At 39.5% G+C, this 12,315-nt stretch overlaps 1 protein-coding gene across 1 annotated transcript in view; it reads right to left on the bottom strand.

The window, feature by feature from the left end:
• The window catches only part of mao (monoamine oxidase), a 48,012-nt gene that overhangs the window by 16,060 nt on the left and 19,637 nt on the right, over positions 1–12,315 (bottom strand). The window contains exons 3-4 of the mRNA XM_079822016.1: positions 10,295–10,432; positions 1,423–1,527 (exon numbers count right to left, since the gene is read on the bottom strand). Coding sequence (XP_079678142.1) covers positions 1,423–1,527; positions 10,295–10,432 — 243 coding nt within the window. The remainder of the gene's footprint in view (positions 1–1,422; positions 1,528–10,294; positions 10,433–12,315) is intronic.

A 12,315-nucleotide genomic window follows, 5' to 3' on the forward strand; every position in this document is an offset into this window, starting at 1 on the left:
ATCCTAAAAACGAAAAAGTTTTTCCTTGACTTTTTTTGCATAGAGACGTCAACGTTGTCAAACGATCCCCGTTTATACAGACCAACAAAAACGACAAAAAAACGCTGTTATGCATGCCAGGCCAGTAGTTGGCGATGTCACTTTGTGAAGAAACACTACACGCCTATAGACTGAACATACATGTAATACGCATATGCACGATGTCAGCATTTTCACAAATTCGCTTTTTTTGTTTTTTACATGGAAATGATAACAGTAATGTTTTCAAAAACTTGCACTTTGAAACCGTTTTTTTTAAAAAGCTTGCATTTTCAGGCCCCCAAAAATGCTGTTGTCGTGTAAATGAACGGTCAAAATGCATAAAAAGTTTTCAATTTTTAGTTGAAAACGGTGTTATGTAAACGACCTCTTGGCCTACGCTACTCCTACAGCCTAGTATGTCAGGTCACTTGCGTACAGCATTACCAGAAGCCAGTGATTATAGTTTATAAAGTTATAAATATGGATATTTTTCTTACAAAAACTCATCGCTTTGAATCGCTTCAGAAGGCCTTTATTAGCCCCCTGGTGCCTTATGGATTACGTTTACGATAAATGGATGCACTTTTGTAGGTTTCAAAATCTAGGGTACCATTCACTGCCATTATAATGCTTGAAAGAGCCAGGATATTTGGTTGAAAGAAGAAAGTCATATACACCTAGGATGGCTTGACGGTGAGTAAATTATGGGTTAGTGTAAATTGTATTCATTATTTATGAAATACTACTGAAAATGCATATTTGTAGAAACAACCAGAATTAGATAGATTTAGGTGTGAGCTGTAAGCTATACGTGTTTTATTCACTAGAATGGACTCATTCAAACAATGGACTCATTAGAATCATGTTTGGAAACTGGACTACACTGATTGGGCTGTATTTATTGGATTGTCTAAAAAGAACCAACTCAAGAGTCCTTTGTTCAGAAATTAAAAAAGGAACGTTTGCTTTGACACATCCTGTTTAAACAGCTCGTTTGTGTCTCTGTACAGATTTCAGATCCCAGCATCAGGAGCAAATGGATGGCTTATTTTTAATGCCGTCCCGTAAAGCACTGGATGATTAAATGTTTGTTAGGAGCATTTGACTGCAGATTGGTGTGCATGAAAATTCGACTGCACTGGTCACCTGTATGTGTTTGATTCACCACAAAGAACCAACTCAAGAGAGTAATTGGTTCAAGAATCAGATTACATGTGTTGCAATGTATGTGTCACTAATAAGTACTGACACATTGAAGCCATTCATTCAGGAATCAAACTACACTGGTCGTATTCTGTTCTGTGATGTTGATTCAGTAGCGGTGTTGTGGCGCTGTTCTATAAGTATCACAGGAAAGTATCATATATACAGGAGAACACTTTTTTAACGAATGGCCTTTACCTCCATTCCCATCTTGTCCATTGTCCTCCAGAGATTGTTGTAGTCCATGTAGGCGAGAGGGTTCCACACTGGAGGGAAAGGCCCTTTGAATGCATATGACTTCCCCTGGGAAACAAGAAACAATGTCTGTAAAGAACCTACTACCTTATCACCAAATAATGAAAATTGCAATTATTATTTTGTCATTGTTGACGTAATGTCTTTATCATAGCCATCATGACCTCATTATCATTAGAAGTGTAACCAGTCTGGAATGGAAAACGGTCTTCGCTGCCTAAAATATACGTAACTGCATCTCGCCTGGCTTGGAATCAAATCAGTTAATGAAGGGCCTGTACACAGCCTTTACAGTTTGTGTTAATACAACCAGAATATCAGAAAAAAAACTTGACCTTATCAAGTCTAAGTAAGGTTTTATGATTTTCACATAAAAATGTGACAATCTTCGTCATTAAGAGCAGGGGAAAGAGATATGCTCATTTAGAGGGTTGAGGTGGAACATACAATGAAAAAGTACCTATAAACAACGCTAATACAATAAAAAAAGAAAATTCATAATCACAGATAATGACAATGTTAGTCTTTGGCAAACAGTAGCTATATGACACAAGCTGTTCACACATCGCCTGCTTCCCACAGAAGTGGAAACGCTTAGTCAGTATGATCACTCTCTGTGGCTGGCCAATAGGGTAAGTATATGCAGACATTACTTCATACCTGGATTGCTCTGTTGCTGTGGGGCTCTTAAATGAGCACCGTTGGGCTGATTGATTAATGTTTGACTACACATCAAAGACAAAGCATTGCGTTTCAATATGTTCTTCAACATAAAGCCACTAATGATCCATAATGAAAATTAAGTCACTGATAAAGAAGGATCTAGAGTGACAGTCGAAAATGTACTAAAGGTTACTGCAACATTGAATGAGGCAACCTAGTCAGAATGGCTGACATAATCAAAGACCTGTCCCCTAGAAGGATTCTCACACACCCCTGGGTTTGATGTCCAGCGTTCACTTCTGAGCAATTTGTCGCGTGTCATAATGATTTGTGCATTTTCAGTGCACCGTTTTGGAAAACCCTATCATTTTATTGCTCGCAGAAGGGGAACCAGAGTGGTTTTTGAGTAGGACTAGAATGCACTTAGTAGGACAGTTAAATGGTTGAACACTTCAAATGGCAAACCACTTGTCAGCAATGCAAGGATGCCATGCTCCTATTGTTTTGAGCAGCCACCATGGTAGTTCTGGCTCACCAGACAAGATAAAACATGACCAAAAACAAAGAAAGAAAAATACAACTCAACAGTCCAGTGGTACAGTTTTCATTTAGCTTAATTATACATTTACATTTATGTACTTGCCAGAAGTATCCAAAGCGTCTTCCATTGCATTCAAGGTATACAGTTTATGCATTCCCTTGGATTCAAACCAATGACTTTTGAGTTTAGCATCATGCTCTGCAGTTTAAGCTACAGGAATGATCAAATATTTAAAAAAAAATGTTTTCCTAATTTAAAATACACCTGGCTTAAAAATCTGAGGGGGCAGATGCATGATGTTTCTCCAGCAATGTCAGTTTAACCCATCTATTATAATTGTCTTTGTGGCCGAAGGCATATGCATAATGCATAATGCTCTTTTATCATTTATGATCTTTTAATGTAACTTAGCCAATTGCATTTCTGAGCTAACTAACACTACAGGAAAATATGTTCCGCTAAAGAAGGGACTGTGACATTTCCATATCATTTGTGAGGCTGCCAGACCAATGCAGGAGAGGACATTAGATCGCTCAGCATCTAGCAACAGGTCTGTTCCCATAGCGACGGAATTGAGGTGGAGAGATGGAGTGCATCTTTTATGATATCCTTTCAGCCAGAGCAGAATGTAAGCCTCTCTACTATTACTAACCTCATACTGCTCTATATCGACACTGCCGCCCACCATGTCAGTCTCGTTACTAGCAATGAGATGAGACCACATCCTGTCCAACGCAAATGTATCATCCTCTAAAGTTACAGTATAGACATTTTACAGAAATCATAAACAGTTGTTATAAGCACTGTTGTTGTGCACTGATATTGTTGCAATGATATTGGCCCTGATACGGATAAGCTGATCATTATTTTAATTTTATGGCCGATATTAAAATGAAATGCTTTTTTCCTTCATTTTTTTTCCAAATAAATAAATAGACAAAAAAAACCTAAAAATGTATTCTTTAAAATGCTACATGTGACTTTAAGCATCACAACATTATAATGTACAGTACGAAAAAATATTTTGATTATTAGTGCTTTAATGATTAACTTTAAGTGAGCGTTAAATGTCGGCAAAACTAATGTAAATGTAAATATAGGGAAAATGAGCATGAACAATTAAATATCCAATATATGTCCAATTCAACCAATACAATATAAAAACGTCCAATACATCCATATACCAATATGGTACCGATATATTATCCATTCCTATACAGCAATTCTTTTTGCAAGTCCGTTTGCTGCTGCTTGTTGTGTAGAAATTACAAATTGCACCTTAAAATGTGGAAATAAATACGTGAGGCCTATAATATGTCACTATAATTAATTGCAATTGCAACAATAACCTTATGTAATTCCAAGCAGTTCCCAAATATTAATACACAAGTATATGTGGTTTATTAGTATTGCTCAGAAACCACTAATGTAAATGTACAGTAATTCAAACACTGTAAACTACACTAGTATTCATTTTTAACATCACTGCCTTTGCACAACTGTTCAATCATAATCATATTATTGAAAGTGCAGTTGCATGCGAGTTGCTCACGGACAGAGGCAGAGGAAACTGGGTCTGGCCTTTAGGATTACAGATATAGAAAAGCTGATTACATGGGCGCCTTGGCTGCACGCTCACCTTAATTATAAAATGGTAAGGCCCTTATTGGCTAATACTGGCTCAAGGCCAATACATGATTGCTGAGTAACAGGTGATCCTATAAAAACGGTCGTAAAACTTTCAACAAGTAGTGCAGACGCAGATGCTGAAACTACCCTATGATCCTCTTTCATAATACTACACACAGTTCAGCCAAAGCAGAGTCTTCTGATAACATCCTGGATGAACTCAAAAGGTGAATTACTTCACTGTCATTAAAGTCAACACAGCCGAGATAGTGAGAGATAATAATTAATTTTAAAGCTCAAACTGTGTTAGTGACCAATCACGATTAAGGTTCGGTCACATTAGCAAAGCTTCTGCCCTATCTGCACAATTTTGCAGGCAAAAAGTTTAAATCTAAAGTTTCAACTCTAAAATGTTATATTGTCTATAGTGTAGCGATTTATGAAGGATAGCTCACACAGAATTCACTTTCAAAGCAAGCAGTTTTCTGTTGGTCAACGCAGCGAATCCAGAAATAGGAAAACGGGTCTCATTGCATCGGTTTGTTGGAGAAAGTGTTAACGGCAGTCTATGAACTGATGGTGTTATCTATGGGCTTTTAAGGTAATCAGCTAGCCTAGCTAGTTCTTTTTATTGGTGCCATTTTATTCTATTTCAATATCTAAATGTTAGTGAGAAGAAAAAAACTTTGACATATATGGACATCGGTTATGCTCATTTTTGCTCGCTCCTTTAAAGTTATCTTGACTAAAACGGCTCTATATTGAACAAAGCACATACACAAGACCTGAACCGGAAACGGTGCGACCTGTTTTACAGAATACGGATGTTTGTTGCACATAACTTCTTAATCAGTTGCAAAATCTGCATGGGGAATTTCAAGCTAATTTCCTCATCTTGTGGATTCCTGTTAAAATGACTGGATTTTGGCTGCGAAAATTCAATAATGGTCAGTTGAAAAACAATAGTAAATGTGACCGCAACTTTAGCTTGAAAATCGACACTGGTTTACCAATTAGTGGGTTGACCACCAGCAAAAACCTTCTCTGAGGCGACATTTGCTTAGCTCAACAGTAAAAACCTGTGTGTATCTGTGGGCTGAAATGAGAGGGAAACGCCCCGATCCCAAAGACAGAGCATGGTGTGAGAAAACGTGAGAGAGAGAGAGAGAGAGAGAGAGAGAGAGAGAGAGAGAGAGACAGTGTGTGTGTCCCCTCAATCCTGATAGCGATTGTCTTCTGATGAGGAGTGCTGCCATGGTAACCCACAGGGATGCTCCGATCAGGAGATAATGGCATGAGGAGAGAGCAAGGCTCCTTCCGAACATACACTAACACACACATCATTAATCATTAGGACAGACACATTCACATTCAATCTATTTAAATCAAACACTTACAGAAAAGCAGCCTGTAGCAAGACAGACCATAATGATATTGGTTGAAATGTAGCACAGCTCCGAGCCTCTCCTTTATTTTCAAGTAGTATCATTGTGCCTCTTAACAGCCCCTCTCCTACAGATGCTGATGCATTCTTTCCCAATGAAGCCTTGAAATCAATCAGATATGCCTACAAGTGTTCATAGTCTCTTCTTGGTTTCTTATTCTGCTCATTCTGCATTAGTGCCTTAGGGTGTATTCTGTCAAAACCTGTTAAGAAACACCTGGCTTGACATTGACAATGATTGCGCTGTCAAAAACTGCACAAACCAAGGAACACTAACCAAGGATCATTTTCAAAAATTTACAATTCTGTCATTATTTACTCAACCTCATGTTCTTTAGTGGAACACAGAAGGTGAATTTCTGAAACATACACTACAGTTCAAAAGTTTGGGGTCAGTAATTAAAGGGGTGGTTGCATGCGACTTCACTTTTTTAACTTTAGTTAGTGTGTAATGTTGCTGCTTGAGCATGAACAGTATCTGCAAAGTTACAGCGCTGAAAGTTCAATGCAAACGGAGATCAGGGGCCCTATTTTAACGATCTGAAACGCAAGTGTCAAAGCGCGAAGCGCAAGTAACTTTGTGGGCGGGTCTCGGCGCTGTTGCTATTTTCCAGGCGGGATAAATGGCTCTTGCGCCCGGCGCAAATCTAAAATGGGTTGGTCTGAAGTAGCTTCATTATTCATAGGTGTGGTTTGGGCGTAACGTGAATAAACCAATCAGAGCGTCATCCAACATTCCCTGTAAAAGCAGGTGCGCAAGTTCCATTATGGATTGCTATTATTATGGCGTATTTACCAGGCGCACGCCAGGAGCGGTTCACAGCCGAGGAGACTGATGTTCTTGTAAGAGCAGTGAAAGACAGAGAAGTTGTGTTGTATGGGGATGGGAGAAACCCACCCAAAATAGCGTCGGTTAAACAGGCGTGGGAGGAAATAGCCACAATTGTTTCATCAGCTGGCATCCCCAGGACGTCGCACCAGTGCCGCAAGCGCTACAATGTCATTAGAAGACGGGGAAAGTCCAAGCTTGCCAGCATCAATCAGGCACGCCGTGTAACGGGAGGTGGATCTGCCTCTACTCAGGACCTGACGCCAGAAGAGGACATCGCTGCGTCCACCCTCACCGATTTTTTTTCCTGGTTCTTGACGGACAAACCAATTTGTTAGATGTCCTTATATACATATATGTCTTGCCAGAAGTTGCCACTATTGGGCAAACAGGTCTCCTTAATTATTAGACTACAATTAGCCTGAATAATTTGTAAGCTAGATTTATGCCTATTTTTTCACATCTTCGTGGCACACCACAATGATTTCCGTCATCTCATGTGTTAATATTTTTTAGTGTAACAATTTATGATTTGCAAAAATAACTGTTGCATCTGTGTAGATTACATGAGCAAAGTGTATGCGCGTTGTGCACGCTATACATTATGGTCAAGCATGCGCCCTTAAAATAGCATAATGAACAACGCGCAACGCGCCACTGACTTTAGACTAGGTTTTTTCTGGTCAGTGGCGCAATTGTTTAATGGAACAGCAAAATAGCACCAGGGATTGTTTGCGCCGGAACACGCCTCCTTTTTTGCGCTGAACCGCCCAGGTAGCGCAAGTTCATTCACTAGTTTAGCGACGTGCTTCTGTGGAGGGAAAAGCGCGCTTTGCGCGGGTGCAAAATAGGAATGACACATGCGTCGGTGTACAAAGTCAATTGCGCTGGGTGCAAGATAGGGCCCATTGTCTTTTAAAGTTATGGCAGTTTATTGCCTACAAAAACGGCCGGTTTGGATTACTACAAGCTTCTTCTCGGGTTGGTGACATCATAAACCCTTGCTATTAACATAAACACTGCCCCCGCGAACACGCAACAAAGTGGGCGAGGCCACCACGCAGTCATTACGAAAGAGAGAGAGCTGTTGCAGAACTACAAACTACATTTAGCCATCTAACCAATCTAAGACCATTGCGTTTTTCGGAGGGATGGGCTTCACAGAAGCAGGAAGCAAACGAGCCGTTCAAAGGACAGTAGAGACAGCGGTGTGGAATAAAGGTAAAATATAAGAAAAATACGGCGTTTAAAAAAAAAAGAAGTATTAAGACATGTTATACTGCGCCCCATAAACACAACCAAGCCTAGAAAAAAACCACGGAACCACCCCTTTAATATATATATAATTATATATATATATATATATTTATTTTTTTAGCAAGGATGCATAAATTTTTTTATCAAAAGTTACAGTACGTACATTTATAATGTTACAAAAAATTTCGATTTCAAATAAATGCTGCTGTTTATGATTTTTGAGAAAAGTAGCTATGTCTGACTTATGATCGAAACGTTCTGTGGAGTCTGATCTTTTCAATGAATCGTAATCGTTATATTCAGTTAAAAAAACTGGTCTGAATGATTCGTTCTCTAATCTCAAATTCAATTCACTGATTCAGTGATGTCGCCACAGTTAAGAGACCACTGAAACAACTCAAGCTATCATATGACTTGCATTATGGAGTTATTTGAACTTCATTAAGGATATTTGATGGTGTTTTTTTGCAGCATTCCGAAGTTTGAAAGCTCCATTCATTGTAACTGCATAGAAAAGAGCAGCCAACACATTCTGCAAAAGTTCTACTTCTGTGTTCAACAGACTGAAGAAAGTCATACCGGTTGGAACAATATTTTTCATTTTTGGGTGATATATCCCTTTAATTCTAATACTTCCACATTTTTGTTTTTTAATATTGAGAGGATATTGAGACCGAAAGCAAAGTTAAAGTTTCAGATCTTATAAATACTTTACTTAGCCTCAACCAAATGTTTACAGTGATAATGTATTAAAGGGTAAAGGCTCACCCTCATGTCGTTCGACACCCGTTAGACCTCCGTTCATCTTCGGAACACAAATGAAGATATTTTTGTTGAAAGCTGATGGCTGATAAAGGCTTCAGATAGGCCTCCATTGGCATTCAGTACATTTACACTCCCAAGACCCATAAAAGGCACTTAAAACGTCGTTACAACGTCCATCTCACCACAGTGACTCTACAATAATTTTACGATGCGACGACAATAGTTTTTGTGTGCAAAAAAAATTCAAAATAACACCTTTATCCAACTTGTTCTTGTCTTCCGTGTGTGCCTCCACGACGCATGCACGAGAATATGACGCAGATCCGGCGTTCGGACACATGACCCAGAAGCGATTTGTTTACAAGCAGAGGAAGACGCGCGTGTCTAAGCTGTTGAATTCTACATTGATTGTGCTTTAGGTCTTGGCGTAGTTCTCAAAATGGGGTTAAAGTGTGCATTTCATGGATTCCCGAACCTAGGCGCTACGTCATATTCTCGCGCATGCGTCGTGGAGGCACACACGGAAGACAAGAAGAGGTTGAATAAAGTCGTTATTTAGATTTTTTTTTGCGCACAAAAACTATTGTCATCGCTTCGTAAAATTATTGTAGAGCCACTGTGGTGAGATGGACTTTGTAACGACGTTTTAAGTGCCTTTTATGGGTCTTGGGAGTGTAAATGTACTGAATGCCAATGGAGGCCTATCTGAGGTCTTTCTTAGCCATCAGCTTTCAACAAACATATCTTAATTTGTGTTCCGAAGATGAACGGAGGTCTAACGGGTGTCGAACGACATGAGGGTGAGTAATTAATGACAGAATTTTCATTTTTGGGTGAACTAACCCTTTAAGAGATGTGATAGTATGGTGTTACAGAGTTAACTATTCTGCTAAGCAAAGTGGAGGATTATGGGAAACATGCCAAAGGGCCTTTTCCATGGCAACTGTAATCGGTTTCCATCCTGGCATGATCTACATTGAACACTCCAATGAATCCTCACCATGACCTTTCCCTTTGTGCACACCGCCTTCCTGAGTATGTGTGAGCTTGTCGGTTTGCCGGTCTCCATCTCAAGAAGCTCTTTGATTTAGCTGGATGACTTCAAAACCACCTCATGTTTCTGTCGTATGAAATATGACCACAGAAAGCAGTAAAGCTCACATGATAAACAGCAGTTCTAAGAATCCAGTGATTTATTCTGGTAATAGCAGGGTCAGAGCGGAGAAGGCACTGAATCTACAGACAAATCTAATAAGGTCATGCAGTGTGCATGTGCCAAGGGCAGTGATGTGTCTACTCAAATTGGATATGGGGCAGGAGGAGGGGAGGCTGGTGTCTTGCGTTCCGCCCTTCTTACCCACTCCAAGCATCTGAAACCATATTACAGACTTCCTTCAGGCAGCGATTAGCATCTCCAGGCTTGAGCACAGCACACTAATGTGAAGAAGGGATTCTGTATTCCGTCCTGATCAGCTGAGCGCACTGGGCCTAGCTCTGACTTCCTGTGCATTAAGACATGAGTGTGCTCAAACAAAAGGCTGTATTATTAGCCGAAGCTCTGCCCTGAGGCTCTGAAGGGAGATGGATTTTGAGGCAGGGGAAAAATAGAATTTTGTAGCTGTTTTTCCTTTGATTCTGTAATTAGTCTAAGCTGCTACGCATGTAGGCCTTCGCATAGGTGGTTTACCTTCACATAGTGAATCAGAGACTCCTCCTCGTTGACTTTGTATGTTTTCACCCCGTACTGTTTGGCTATCCTCAGGATGCGGTTTTGAGTGGGCCCAATGTACGCTCCTCCCAGATCCACCCATTTGGTCTCCTTATTCTGAAAACACACAAAATTTGTGTAGGGTTGACAAAGACATTTTCAATAAGCCACATTGAGAGCAAAGAAAGCAAAAACAAAAAGGAAGTGGTAGAATATGCATGCAAAGACAGCAGATTCCCTTCCATGCCTAGGCAGCGTCTCACTAAACAAATGTCTGGCGACACACTCGCCGTGGTGGCAAGCAATTGACTTGACTCGTACGACTCCGTAATTGAAGTTCATGACTGAAAATCGGGTAAAAAAAATCGTCCCCCTAGGCAACAAAAGAAAGACGTGACTAAAGCCCTATTCGCACAGGATTAGTATTATCTGGGGACCTCTGGTGATTTTTAATAATTGCAGAGAATGTCTGTGATATTAATCCCATGCGAATCGGCCATGTCTGTAATTTGTAAAGTAAAAATTCCTCCGCAAATTACCTACCATATTTCCCCAAACACAGAGGTCCTGTGATAATATTAGTCCCGTGCAAATCGGCATCTCTGTGATTTGGCCAGGATTAGGCGGATCGTATATCATTTTTGCAAGGTTTTTGTTTCCTGTGCGCATTTCTATCTTTATCTTTCACGAAGAATGGAGCTAGGCTGCACCGTTATGAATTCCCGTGCGGCCGTGCGGATTATACTTTCACTTTAGAATGAGCATCAATTTGGGAGTAAATTGCTTGAATGAGTTTAATATTATTCTTAATGAAAAACACAAAAACAGAACTGTACAATGACAAACTCGCTTAAAGGGTTAGTTCACCCAAAAATGAAAATTATGTCATTAATTACTTACCCTCATGTCGTTCGACACCCGTAAGACCTCCGTTCATCTTCGGAACACAAATGAAGATATTTTAGTTGAAATCCGATCACTCAGAAAGGCCTCCATTGGCACAATGCACTTTACACACTCAAGACCCATAAAAGGTACTAAAGACGTTGTTACAAAGTCCATCTCATTACAGTGGTTCTACAATAACTTTATAAAGTGATGAGAATAGTTTTTGTGCGCAAAAAAACCCCTAAATAACGACTTATATAATGATGACCGATTTCAAAACAAGGCATCATGAAGCTTCAAAGCGTTATGAATCAGTGAGTTGTTTCAGCGGTTTGAATCGCCAAAGTCAACTGATTTCAGCAGTTTGGCGGTTTGACACGCGATCCGAATCATGATTCGACTCGCTGATTCATAACGCTTTGAAGCTTCATGATGCATTATTTTGAAATCGGTCATCACTATATAAGTCGTTATTTAGGTTTTTTTTGCGCACAAAAAATATTCTCGTCGCTTTATAAAGTTATTGTAGAACCACTGTAGTGAGATGGACTTTGTAACGACGTCTTTAGTACCTTTTATGGGTCTTGAGAGTGTAAAATGCATTGTGCCAATGGAGGCCTTTCTGAGCGATCGGATTTCAACTAAAATATCTTCATTTGTGTTCCGAAGATGAACGACATGAGGGTAAGTAATTAATGACAGAATTTTCATTTTTGGGTGAACTAACCCTTTAAATGGGCACTTTTACATTTAGCTTTGAAACTGAATCTTCCACCGTATATTGTTATTATATTGCTCAGTTCAGTTTTTAATTGTAGTGTCTGTTCTCTAACTGAACTTAATTATTTGTATTACTATAAAACAATCAAAATGATATCGATACGACTGTTTATAATTTCATACAGCTATATCTATAACGAAAAAACATAGACAAAAGTCTTGATCATATCTGGGAGATAAGTCAGTAAATTCGAGTAAAATCACAGGCTTGCTTATCACGTGCAAATGCGCCACGCAAAATTCAGATGTGGGGGAGTAATTTCTAAATCACACGAGGTCCCCAGATAATACTAATCCCGTGCGAATAGGGCTTAAGAGTCTGCAATATTGAC

Source organism: Gobio gobio (assembly GCF_949357685.1).
Source record: "Gobio gobio genome assembly, chromosome: 7".
Classification (NCBI taxonomy): domain Eukaryota; kingdom Metazoa; phylum Chordata; class Actinopteri; order Cypriniformes; family Gobionidae; genus Gobio; species Gobio gobio.